Below are 14,338 nucleotides of genomic sequence, written 5' to 3'. Positions count from 1 at the left end.
CATAGTTACTATGCTTGGTACTTGATATACGTTAGATTTAATCTTTACTTGAAATACTTTGAGGTAAGTACTGTCACCTCTGTCACTTCGTTTTTCAAAGAATAAAATGAAAGCTTAAAGTTGTTACCTATCTCTGGTCATACAACTGGTAAGTGAAGGCACTATGATTCAAATCCAGACCTGCTTTGCCCATAAAATATGTTTTTCCCCATTGTACCATGTGCTGCCAGAGACAAAAACCATTAAGGTAGAGAAATTGCATGTTTTGGTTAAGTACGTATTTTTGTTAGCATCGTTCATCCATTTTTGAAATACTGTAGAAGAGGGTAGTCAACATCAAAGTTAGTTGAATATAGTTTGTGCAGTATTTTACTTGACCTTTTAACTTTTTAGAACTCAATGTAGAAAACCCCTTTTTAACCTTTATGACTATTTTAATTCTAGGGAAAGTATAGCATTCTGTGTACTTTCCTTAGAGCACAGGAGAAAAAGTTCTATTCAATTCAAAAATCTTGACAGAAATAGAATTTCAGAGTTAAAACTACAGATTGATTATTGAAAACTTATTGCAAGGCTTATAATAATAAACTCTTCCCAAATCAAATGAGGAAAAAGGCATAATTTTGGTGGTCATGCATGTATCCTTAGTTATTTTTAAGTATTTTAAAAAAGTAATATAAAAAGTAAGCTTGTATGTGTACATAAAGGATTTATTAGTAAAAACATTTTTCAGAAAGTTTCTATTTTTCCTCTTAAATCTTTTAAAATTTATTTCAAGTATCTTTTATTTTTTAATTTTTTTTGATGTTTATTTTTGAGAGAGAGACAGAGACAGAGACAGAGCAGTCGCGGGGGAGGGGCAGAGAGAGAGGGAGATACAGAACCCAAAGCAGGCTCCAGGCCCTGAGCTGTCAGCACAGAGCCTGACGTGGGGCTTGAACTCATGGACCACGAGATCATGACTTGAGCTAAAGTCGGATTTCAACTGACTAAACCACCCAGGTGCCCCTCAAGTATCTTTTAAAAGATGTCTTTAGAAATAAATTCTAGATGTTCAGTTCACTATTTATATCAGCTTTTTCTTTTCATAGAAACAATTATAGACATCAAGATAAATAACATAGTCATCAGTGTTCTTAAATTCATTATGAGTTAGCAATAATTTATGAAGACTTAAAAACTCTATGGTATGGCTTTATTTTAGTTAAATGTCTAGCAGTTACATTCTGGAATGGTATCTTTATAATATTTTTTAAATTATGTCACCAGTAAGTTAACCATTATAGAATTCCTTTCTTAGCCAAGATTTATTCTTGTATGTGTAACTTTCTTTGTTGGAGACATTATTGTAAAAAGTGGAAAAACACAATGGAGAAAGCACCACTTAAGATGGCTTTGCCTTCTCCAAGAGGGGTAGGTGTAGGTTCGTCCCTAATTCGGCAACTTTATACTCTCTCAGCTTGAGGCACCAAGCCCATAGGTAACCAGGTCGAACCAGGGGCAGAGGCAGAGCCTTCCTTTCAGTCACTTCCTGCCCTGGGCTGCCAGAGACATAGCACTCAAAAGCAGATAGTACTCAAAAATAGTACTGAGCACCCCTGCTCTGAGGAAAATGCTTTAATCCATTCCACCCCACGTGACAAAGAACTTTAAGCCCTGAGAATTTATTAATAGTTGTCTTTCTAAAAACCTGTAAAATAGGAAACATCATGACTGGATTTTACCTGAGTTAGCAAGTTAAGAGCAGGTCCAGAACTAAATACCATTCTGAAAAAGAAAATTTGTGTTTGCCCTTATATCACATACCTTTACTCAAAGTGCTTCTTAGAATATGTAGTCTTCTTACATTTATGGGGTTTCATAACATGAACCTGATATTTTTGCCTCTTTGTTTGAGGGTAAAAAACAATTAATATAATGACCAGAGAGAAATAAATGGAAAAAAAAAAGTAGGTAATCTGTAAAGCAGTTTATCACCGATAAATAAAGTCTTTAAAAAAACAGTCTCAATTACTTTAACCACATTAGATGGTTGTTAGCTGAGATAAATGTAAGTACTTTGCATCTGGGCCAAAAGCCAAATGCAACATAGATCCTATTTACAGGAGAGAGTAGAGCAAAAACAAAACAGAAGAGAAATATTCATTGAAAAGGCTTTAATGCTCCTTTAAATCTCTTATTGATATCTAAAGAGCATGTATATAAGAGAATTAGTGTAGAATGTGCATTTTAGAATATTTATTGAAATAGTTGTAGAAGGCAAGTTAGACAATGATGTTTTGTGGCAGATGGAATTTGTATAATAGCTCTTGTAATCTGTATCATTCCCTGATCTCTAGAGAAATTGAATAGAACTGGCAATAATGAAAAGTTAGTATTTCACCATATAATAAAAGGTATCTTCTGGAGCTCTCTGTGAAATAACACATTAGTAATATGTGGAGGGCATATATTGAAATAGTGCCTCTGAAATGATAAGCAGGAGTAGGATATCAATTCATGAAACAGCTTTTTCATTGTCAGAAGTCTAAGATACAGCAGGCTGAAAAGAAGAGTATTAATGATACATAAAGAATTTGTGCCCTGCGTCGGGCTCTGGGCTGATGGCTCAGAGCCTGGAGCCTGCTTCCAATTCTGTGTCTCCCTCTCTCTCTGCCCCTCCCCTGTTCATGCTCTGTCTCTCTCTGTCTCAAAAATAAATAAACGTTAAAAAAAAAATTAAAAAAAAAAAAAAGAATTTGTTATGCCCTGGCTTCAGAGGTCATATTACTCATGGAGTCCAAATTCTAAAGGATTCCCGCTCTCTCCAGTGTTGTCGTTTTGTTAGTTTAGCAAAGAGGATGGTTGCTCTAGGTAGAAATACGTATCTGAGGTTGTTGGAGCTTGTGCTAGTAAATTATACCATGTTAACATTTTTTTCTAATCATAAAAGTGACATATATGTAATGTGAAAATTGTGGAAAATACAGGAAAGTGTAACAAAAACCACCTAAAATCCAAACACCCAGCAATAACCACTGCAGCTATTTTTGTAGATAGACTTCCATGTCATGCTTTTTCTCCTAGTATCATATTTTCTCATTATTAAAATGTTTCTATAAATACCATTTTATTATAAAACTCCCTCAGACTTTATTTTCATTCCCCTGGTTGTTTCAGATTTTACACTGTCTTAGCAGTGAGAGGAAGATCTTTATAAGTAATTTTTGTCCCCCTTTCTGCCCTTTCCTTAGGATAAATTCCTGGAATTTGAATGATTGTATTAATATTAATGTACCATTGAGACAGAGCCAGGAGTAGGGTGAGTGAGGATGGCAATTGCCTAGGGCACAAAACTTTAAGAAGATGCCAAAAATTAAATAGTCAAGATAGATAGTGTTTTAGAGCAATCTATCTAAAAATCAAAATTAACAAAAAAACCTATGTATAATGAACCAAATGTAAAAACTACTAGCTGTAAGGCAAATTTGCTTAGACCTTTCTGGGTATGTACACATATATATTTAAATCCTGTGTTGTTTTTCAGGTATAAAATGAATTTAAAAATCCATTCTAAACACACTCTTGGTACAGGTAGGAAAAGCGTTTCTTTTTCCTTAGGTAGGTGCCTACATACGCAGCAAGGTAACATTAATTTATCAGTGATGTAGAACAAGGGTCGACAGACTTTTTCTGTAAAGGGCCAGGTGTTTTTGGCTTAGTAGGTCCCAAGGTCCCTATTGTAACTGCTCAGCTCAGGCATTATAGAGCAAAAGCAGCCATAGACAGAATGTAAATGAATGTTATTTATGGAAATAATAATATGAAATTTAAGTCTCCTATGATTTGCACTGTCACAAACTTTTGTCTTTTGATTTTTAACCATGTAAAAATGTAAAATCCGTTCTTAGCTCTCAGGCCATACACACACAGGTGGCATACTGAATTCGCCCAGGAGCCATAATTTGCTGCCCCTGATGTAGAAGATTAGCTTTTAATTCCTATCACTAAATATTAATTTTATCACTAAATTTTAATTTTTTCACTAAATTGAACCTTAGAAAACAATTTTCTTAATTATAACATATCCCTTCTTTTAATGTAATAAGGATTTTTTTTTTTTACCTGAAGTTGAAAGGTAAAACTTCTTTTTTTTTAAAAAAAGAAAAACTCCTCTAAAAGATACTTTAAAAGGAAGTTCCATCTATTTTTTTTTTTTGCCTACATATTTAATTTCAAGAACTTAAAAAAAATATACCAAGAGGAGCGTTCAGAAATTATTATTCTGTTGAATTTTCTTTTGTTCACAGGTGGAGACATACTGCGCCTCGACACACTTTTAGAATGGTGGAGAGAAAAGAACGGTTCCTTCTGTTCTCGCCTCATTATCGTGTTAGACAGTGAGAATCCAACCCCTTGGGTGAAAGAAGTGAGAAAAATCAACGATCAGTACATTGCAGTCCAAGGAGCCGAGATGACAAAGACCATCGATATTGAAGAAGCTGACCCACCACAGCTGGGCGACTTCACAAAAGACTGGGTAGAATATAACTGCAACCCCAGTAATAACATCTGCTGGACCGAAAAGGGACGCACTGTGAAAGCAGTGTATGGTGTGTCAAAACGGTGGAGTGACTACACTCTGCACCTGCCAACGGGCAGTGACGTGGCCAAGCACTGGATGTTACACTTCCCTCGTATCACGTATCCACTAGTGCATTTGGCCAACTGGTTGTGTGGTCTGAACCTGTTTTGGATCTGCAAAACTTGTTTTCGGTGTTTGAAAAGATTAAAAATGAGTTGGTTTCTTCCTACTGTGCTGGACACAGGACAAGGCTTCAAACTTGTCAAATCTTAATCTGGAACCCAACGTGGAATATTACTGAGAGTTCATACTACCGGTCATCACTAACTTGCCATTTTTTGTATATTATTTTTTTATTTGTGAAAAATATCTTGCTACTTCTGTAGCTTGTTTCACTTTGTCTTTTCTCAAGTAATTATGGTGTATGTAAGATGTTGGGAATAAGCATTTTATCCTAAAGTATGTAAGGAGTCATAAATGCCGATGCTGTGTACATGCATAAGAGATGTTAAAAATAACAATGCACTTTGAGGAATGTTTGCATATGCCTCCGATTAGAAAGAAAACACTTGTCGATGCTCTGCAGTGGCCAGTGAAGAATTACTAATGCCTTATTTTCTAGGCATAGGTTAGAGAATGTAGACCAGACAGTTTGTTTCCTGTTATAAGTAAACTTTGAATTTGCTTACAAAAGATTATTTTTTTGTGAACAGTAGGCTTGGGTCCAAGACCATTTAAGAATTACAAGCTCTTAAAAAAGAATAAAGGAAGAAACGAGTGCACAAATGTACTTAGGGTCTACCACATTCAGATGTCTTGCTTGTGGCCTCTTACCAGTTTAGCAGTGAAGCCCAGATCACTGTTTAAGATCAAAACATTCTTCATGTAGGTAACTGTAAGAAGCTAGATGCCTACAAATTGCTCCTTCCTGCACTACCGTGGGGGCTCCGAAAGCACTGGCAATTTTAAGAGTTTTTCTCAGGGTAACAGTGTTTTAATGAACAATGTTTCCAGCTACAAATTTCCTCCAAATAAATTGTCTTCCCTTTCAAAAAGTAAACATTTAAAAGAAATTTAGCAGTTTCTCACTGATTTAGGCTATTTTCATTCTTCAGAAATGATTCTGATCTCTGTGGAGTTAATGCTATGTCATGAAAAATTGTTTTTCAAATCTTCCATTAGTGATGACATTTTTTCCTACTGAAAGTCAAAGGATTGGAAACAGGTCATTTTTTTTTTCTTGTATACATGTAATGTATTATGTTAAAAAAAAGTGTTCATGTTGGCAATTTTAGTTATGCATAATGGTGTGGTCGTAATTTTTAAAACTTAATTCAGTGTTTTGTCTGATTAAAGCAGGCACTGATCAGGGTATCCCCTAAGAGGTAATTTACCTCCTATTCCCTTCCAAAAATTCTTACATTCTAAATTTTCATATCTGAGAAATAACAAGAGGGGAGTGGAATTAAATTAGGGGATAATCTAATCTTTGTTGTTTTAAGTAGTGTGACTTCTCACCATTGAAGCCATTTTTCCAGCCTCAGAGAGGGGAAATAATGCCTCTACCATTTTCTACCTGGTGACTTGAAAATTGAAGTTTTTGTTAGGTAGAAGTCACTTAGTGTCAGGGAACTTGTATACCACTATCTATGCAGCATTGTTACAGTCCGATTATTTCTGTGTTTAAAATAAGACTTTCCTAATGCTTTCAATAAAATATTAAAAATTAATTTTTCATGTAATGTGCAAAAACAGTTACTGAATGATTTTAATATATCAAAAGTGATAGTCATAAAAAATACCCATATATTAGAGTTCATGGTTGGTAGCAGGTTGATTTGAAGTTTTCCAATATTTGGTTATGTATTTGTATCAACATCCAAATGAAATAGTACAGCAGAAAAGACACGAATTAAAATTATGAGCTTATAGCTACAAAACAGTTAAATTAACGTTAAATAGAATCTTTTAAATTTCCAGGCCAATATTAAGCAAATTAACTTTAATTAAAGCTGTCTCTTTACTCTGAGAAAGCCAGATATAAAGGTATATATTCTGCATTCTTTATAACATAATCTCAAGATGGTACTAAAAATCAGATTCAAAAGGTAGCCTACAGATGACTTTACAGCCACAAAGATAATATTTTGATAGATAATTCTCTGTGACGAAAAAAGTTCTGAGCTAGAAATGTGACTTGAGCCAATTTGTTAACCACAAAGTTACAGAATATCCACTTTGATGAATTCTTCTCCTCAAACAAAAAACTATAAAATGACAAGAGGTAACATCCTAAATGAAAGCCACCATTTTAGAACATCAAAGTAACTGACAGTATGGAGAAAGTATTTATAGGAGGGATAGATTGATTGGTTACTTTAACCCAAAGATTAAAAACTAGATCTGACAATTAATAAAGCCAATTTTCTTATGGCTTTCATTTTATATACCATATGTTTATGAAGAAGTTACTTGGAGTGGTAGGAATTATTTTAGAGCAAAACCATACCATCCCACTAAAAAACAGTTAACATGGAGATGTTTATCAACCTAACAATGACTCACTTTGTCTCCTTATATGATACATTGCTAAAACCACAAAAGCACTATCCCCTAAAAAATGTCTTTTAAAAAAGTGTATACTGTTCTGTGATGAATTAAGGAGTCAAGTTCTTCCTCTTCCTATAATTTTCAGTTACGCTATTATTTCATTAAAAAATTTTCAGTTTGCTCTGACTAAACTCTTCTCTGAGATATTTGGATTTATCTTTGCATAGCTTTCTATCTTGCTCTTCTTAATAAATACAAAATTGTACAGAAGACCATTTTTATGACCATTGTTTTCATAAGTCTATTAAAAATTGCATTGCTGATTAAAATGCATTTATATTTAATGTGTTAGTGGGTAGATTTTTTTAAAGTAAAATCTTCATTAGAATCTATTTGTAACTATACATTTTGTTTGTAAATTTTGGTCTAAATATATTTGCTGTTTTGGGTACTGTCTTTTTATATGTATTCTTTCACATTTAGAGCTTAGGCTCCTCCAAAGTCATGTTCTACATTACCTTTCCACAGGTAATGTGACAGTTAACATTATGCCAGAAGAAAACGGTTTAAGAATGTGGTTAGGTATATTTCATAGAAAATGCTCAAAGGAGTTTGATATGTCAGTACCTTTGGGGCGCCTGGGTGGCTCAGTCGTTTGAGCGTCCAACTTCAGCTCAGGTCATGATCTCACAGCTCGTGAGTTTGAGCCCCACGTTGGGCTCTGTACTGAGGTCAGAGCCTGGAGCCTGCAGCCTGCTTTAGATTCTGTCTCCCTCTCTCTCTGCACCTAACCCACTAGCATTCTGTCTCTCTCTCAAAAATAAACATTGACAAATAAATAAAAGATATGTCAGTACTTTTGAACACCTCTATTGGAAACATACTAGATTATCCTCTCTTTTCAGGGAGAAGCTTATACATCTTGATATTTCTGGTACACAGTTAACCCAGAAGAGTGTCTTGCCCATAATAGGAGGTATTCAAGAAATATTTTTGAGCGAATTTAGAATCCTAAAGAGAAATTAGGATAACTTGATTGTATATTACTTAAGGTTCTTTACGATTTTAAGTGGATATTTTATCCAGATCCTCATTAAGTTGATAATTACTAAAGACTATTACAGAATCAGTGAAAGGAAAACATCTCACATTTTCTAAAATATATTTTTTCTTACTAAATAAACTCCATGCCCAATATGGAGCTCAAACTCGTGACCCCCAAATCAAAAGTCCCATGCTGCACTGACTGAGCCAGCCAAGTGCCCCAAACATTTCACATTTTTAAAGAGTAGTAAGTGTCAAGATCAGAAAAGGAGAAACTCAGGTTTGAATGAAAACATAACTGATGTCATAAAAAGATGGCTTTTTGTTGGTTAATTTTTATTAGGATTTTTATACGATTAAGATTGAATCTTTGATATCCCATTAGAAACATATAGATGGTCAGAGACTTCTCACAAATGGAAATTATTGAAAGAAAGTCTGATGAACAAAGAAATTTGGCTCTGCTCATCAGTGACAATTAGACGATAAAGTCAGAAAAAAATGGCCTATAAACATAAACAGGTTCAGAACAAGCTAGGGAAACTACAAGTGTCTCAATTTTGGAGTATCTTCCCTATTCACTAGTTGCAATATATAGATACAAAGTATGAAACAAGTAGTAATTGCTATGAGCAACTATTTTATTGACAGTAATTTACATTTATGTGTATTAGGAAGTATTATTCTTAGACCAAAGTTGATTCAAAATTGAAAACGATAGGTTAATCACTATGTTTTTAAATATTAATACATAAAAACAATTTTGATTGATTAAAAAAAATCAAACTGAGGGGCCCCTAGGTAGCTCAGTCAGTTAAGCGTCCCAACTCTTGGTTTTGGCTCCGGTAATGATCTCATGGCTCGTGGGTTGGAGCCCAGGACGACTCTGCACTGATGGAATGGAGACTGGGATTCTCTCTGCCCTCTTTCCTAGCATGCTCGCTCACTCTCTCTCTCTCTCCCTCTTCCTCTCCCTCTCTCTCTCAAAACTAAACATTAAAAAAAATCAAAGTGACCAGTCATCTTATGTGATGACCTCTCGGCATTTTATAAGTAGGAACTTAATTAGAATAAAACAATTTTAGTAAACTTTTGTTATTGCTTTTGATCTTTACCTAAAAATATTGATCTATCCCAAATCGAAGGTTTTAGTAGTGTGCCAAGGGTAGGTGAAGAACATGGTATAACTTCCTAGACCTCAATGTTTACTACATGTGAAGTAAAAGTATTCTTATATTAAAACAAACCAATGTGTTGATAAGCAAAATTTACGTTACTTTTTAGCATAAAACAGAAGATTTAAAAGTCTTCTTTTTAAAGAAGCAAAAATAATAAAGCACTTTTATTTCTGTAGCTGGCCATTTGTTCTTCCCACCACAGCACACTGAAGACTCTTTGAATATAATATTGGATGTTAATGACACTGTGTAGAGAATTTGTTTTAAGAAAAAAAATTCATCTTCTGGCTTAGAAATACCCACAGCACATGAATTTTCTCAAAACAGTGTTGTTTCTGTAGATTTGGAATTTCAGATGGATGCCATTTTAATACAATTTTATAATAGACATTTCTAGGTTCTTTGGAGTCTTTTTGTAAATTGATTCCTTCTACGTAAGTAGATATTGGTAAAGAAAATGGGGGTAGGGTTTTAATTTGTGATCCACATGCACTTACATTAATACCCATTCTCCCCTATTTCTTTTTACATAATTAAAAGAAGTACTCCTCTTTTTCCCCAACACCTAACCTTCGGATTCCTTTCTTTTCTACATAAAGCAACTAATTCATCACTAACAATAACAATGACAATGACTGTCATCTGTTGAATTATTTTTATGTTTGAGGCACTGTGCAAAAGCACTTGTGTTTACAAGATTTCTTTAAGTCCTCACAACCACCTTTTATGATTGATATACTTTTATAAACGAGGAAAGTGATGCAATGAACCTAAGTAACTTACCCCCAATGACACAATCATGGCTAAGAAATTGGGTCTCAGACTCAGCTTTGAGCCAGATTTTGTTCTGAGGATCCCCACATGCCAAGAAAAGGAAGGTTTTACTCTCAAGTATAAATATCCCAGACTTTCGAGAACTTTTTTTTTTTTTTGAATTTCAGTTAACATACAGTGTTATATTAGTTTCAAGTGCACAATATGATAATTCAACAGTCCCATACATGGCACCCTGTGCTCATCATGACAAGCGCCCTCCTTAATCCCTATCACCTACTGAACCACCCCCACCCTCATAACCATCAAATTGTTCTCTGTAATTAAGAGTCTGTTTCTTGTTTTGACTCTCTCCCCTCTGCCCTCCTCACCCCCCCCCCCCGTCTCTGTCTCTCATTTTTTTTTCCCTTTGCTTGTTTTGTTTTTTAAATTCCGCATATGAGTGAAGTCATACGGTATTTGTCTTTCTCTGACTGACTTTGTTGAGTATTTTGTCAAGGGGCCAAACACCTGGCTACAAGCACATAAGTATACCCAAGAAGGGCAGCTGGTCAATATAAAGACCTTTGATTATTAATTGCACTAATATCAGCCTCACTTTTTAGCCCCTTCCTTAATTTCTCAGCAATTTCTGATGCTGAAGTCTTTCTGGGGTTGACCCGGACTGATCAGAGTTCCTCCTCAGAAGTATTTTCTGTGGGGCTACTAGGCCACAGCTTGCTCCTCTCTGCCTCCCGGTTCACACTCTTCTATCACTCTTTGTCTTCTCAATGTGTACCGAAATCACTGGTCTGATGAAAGACCCTCCCTTTCTCTACATCTTGATGCTATCATGTTCCTTTACTATTAATTGTTCCTTTACTATTAATTTAATGGGAATTGGAGATGATATAAAGGCATGTGTTCACTATCTTGAACTTGAAGCGAATATAAATTTCACTTTCACTAAAACATGGTGAAATTGACTTCTGGTGAGGACATAAAATACAAAAGAACTCTGATCCACTGGAAACATGAGAAAAATTCCAGATAAAATAAACATACTCTTTATTGGAGCTATTGCAGAGTACTATATATAAGCAAGTCTAGATGAAATAAATCTTAAAGAGAGAGGAGTTCTTCATAAGTAAATACAGACTGAAGCCTTTTTTATACCTGGGGCAAATGACTGTCTGGGTGCTGGTGATTTAGAAGTGGAACTGCCATAGAAAAGATTTTGCAGAAAAGAGGAAACTGGCTGAACTTTTGATAACATTGTGGGCTGGTGAAATGGGCCTGAAAGGGCATTAAAAGCTTGACCCAACAAGCATGCCCCCTTACCCTGGAATTTTTCCAAGAAACTGGCAGTGGAGGAGGGCTCAGAAACAAAGAGAGTGTATGTAGCTTTGCACATGACACTTCATTGCCAGAGCTGGAACCACATTTGAATCCAAACTAAAACTGAAATACAACTCTCACTCCAGTTCAAACATTAAAATGATCAAGTTGCTCAGTCTCTTGACAGAGAAAACAGATAAGGCAGCTAGGGATTGGGCTTAACTGAAGGTGATCTCAGTCTAATTAAAGCTGCAGCCAAGCTCTAGCTCAACTGAACTTGTGGAGAATTCTGAAGGATAAGTTCCTCACCCTAATCACCAGTGAATGAAAGGCATGCACTCCCTCAACAAACACGAATTAACACTTTACTCTCCACTGTACTTTTATGGACAATACAGAATACATATTTAAAAATTATAAGACAGGAAGAGGGGAAGAATTGGATCCATTATCAAGAGTAAGCAATCAACAGGAAGTTCTAGCCACAGCAATCAGACAATAAAAAGGAATAAAAGGCATCCAAATTGGTAAGGAAGAAGTAAAACTTTTACTATTTGCAGATGGCATGATACCATATATAGAAAACCCTCAAGACTCCACCAAAAAACTACTAGAACTGATAAATGAATTCAGTAAGGCCACAGGATACAAAATCAATAGAAATCCATTGCATTTCTGTACACTAATAATGAAGTAGCAGAGAGAGAAATTAAGAAACAAGTCTTGGGGTATCTGAGTGGCTCAGTCAGTTGAGTGTCTGATTCTTGATTTCAGCTCAGGTCATGACCTCATGGTTTATGGGATTGAGCCCCACATCAGGCTCTGTGCTGAAAGCACAGAGTCTGCTTGGGATTCTCTCTCTTCCTGTCTCTCTGCCCCTCCCCAACCCATGCGCATGCACATGTGCTCTCTCTCTCAAAACAAATAAACCTTAAAAAAAAACCAAAACGGTTTCATTTATAATTGCACCAAAATGAATACCTAGGAATACACTTAACCAAAGAGGTGAAAGACCTGACAATTACAAAATGCTGATGAAAGAAATTGAAGATGACACAAATAAATGGAAAGATATTTCATGCACATGAATTGGGAGAACAACTATTGTTTAAATGTCCAAACTACCCAAAACAATCTACACATTTAATGTAATACCTGTCAAAATACTAACAGCATTGTTCACAGAACTAGAATAAATAATCCTAAAGTATGGAACCACAAAAGACTTCAAATAGTCAAAGTAATCTTTAAAAAGAACAACAAGGGTGCCTGGGTGGCTCAGTTGGTTGAGCGTCCAACTTCAGCTCAGGTCATGATCTCACAGTTTGTGAGTTCAAGCCCTGCATCAGGCTCTGTGCTAATAGCTCAGAGCCTGGAGTCTGCTTCAGATTCTGTATCTCCTCCACTTTCTGCCTCTCCCATGCTCATGCTCTGTCTCTCTCTGACTCTCAATAATAAATGTAAAAAAAATTCTTTTTAAAGAACAATAACAACAAAAAAGAGGGAAACAAACCATAAGAGTATCTTGATGATAGAGAACAAACAGAGTTGCTGGAGGGGAGGTGGGTTGGGGAATGGGCTAGATGGGTGACGGGTATTAAGGAGGGCACTTGTTATGATGAGTTCTGGGTGTTGTATATAAGTCATGAACCATTGAGTTCTACTCTTGAAACCAATATTGCACTGTATGTTAACTAACTAGTATTTAAATAAAAATAGAAAAAAAAATAACAAAACTTAAAGTATCAAAATCCCAGATATAAAGATATACTACAAAGCTGTAGTAATCAAGACAGTATTGTACTGGCACAAAAATAGACACATTGATCAACAGAACAGGATAGGGAACCCAGAAATAAACCCACATTTATATGGTCAATTAATCTTTGCCAAAGCCTGAAAGAATATGCAATGGGAAAAAGACCCTCTCTTCAACAAATGATGTTGGGAAAACTGGAGAGCTACATGACAAAGAATTAAACTGGGCCACTATCTTTCACCATACACAAAAATAAACTTGAAATGAATTAAAAACCTAAATGTGAGACTTGAAACCATAAAAATCCTAGAAAAGAGCACAAGCAGTAATTTCTCTGACATCAGCCAGAACAATTAATTTTCTTGATGTGTCTCCTAAGGCAAGGGGAACAAAAGCAAAAATAAACTATTGGGACTACATCAAAATAAGTTTCTGCACAGTACAAGATATGATCAACAAAACAAAAAGGCAACCTACTGAATGGGAAAAGATATTTGCAACTGACATATCCAATAAAGGGCTAGTATCAAAATTACATTAAGAACTTATACAACTCAACACCAAAATGACAAATAATCTAGTTAAAAATGGGCAGATGAATAGACAATTCTCCAAAGACAACATACGGATGGCCAACAGACACATAAAAAGATGCTCAACATTAGTTATCATCAAGGAAATGCAAATCAAAACCACACTGAGATATTACCTCATACCTATCAGAATGGTAAAATAAAAAACACAGGAAACAAGTATTGTAGAGGATGTGGAGAAAAAGGAATTCTCATGCACTATTGGTAGGAATCCAAACTGGAGCAGCCACTGTGGAAAACAGTATGGAGGTTTCTCAGAAAATTAAAAAGAGAACTACAATATGATCCACTAATTCCACTCCTGGGTATTTACCTAAAGAATATGAAAACACTGCTTCAAAAAGATATATGTGCTCCAGGGTTTATAGCAGCATTATTTACAAAAGGCAAATTATGGAAGCAACCTAAGTGTCCATTGATAGATGAATGGATAAAGAAGATGTTGTGTACACACACACACACACACACACACACACACACACACAGGAATATTATTCATCTACAAAAGGAATAAAATCTTATTTGCAATAACATGGATGGATCTAGAGGGTATAATGCT

The 14,338-nt window shown here is 35.3% G+C and overlaps 2 protein-coding genes across 3 annotated transcripts in view; one reads left to right on the top strand and one right to left on the bottom strand.

Annotated features, from left to right (window-relative positions):
- The window catches only part of TMEM168 (transmembrane protein 168), a 31,383-nt gene extending 25,084 nt beyond the window's left edge, over nt 1–6,299 (top strand). For both annotated transcript variants that reach the window (XM_060632910.3, XM_060632911.3), the window contains exon 5: nt 4,290–6,299. In XM_060632910.3, the coding sequence (XP_060488893.1) occupies nt 4,290–4,837 (548 nt within the window). In that variant the 3' untranslated portion in view covers nt 4,838–6,299. The remainder of the gene's footprint in view (nt 1–4,289) is intronic.
- Nucleotides 1–14,338, bottom strand: part of LOC144614805 (uncharacterized) — a 158,789-nt gene that overhangs the window by 24,333 nt on the left and 120,118 nt on the right. The window lies entirely within an intron of this gene.

Source organism: Panthera onca, chromosome A2 (assembly GCF_046562875.1).
Source record: "Panthera onca isolate mPanOnc1 chromosome A2, mPanOnc1 haplotype 2, whole genome shotgun sequence".
Taxonomy (NCBI): domain Eukaryota; kingdom Metazoa; phylum Chordata; class Mammalia; order Carnivora; family Felidae; genus Panthera; species Panthera onca.
The sequence above is the reverse complement of the archived record's forward strand: the minus strand, read 5'-3'. Positions and strand labels throughout refer to the sequence as shown.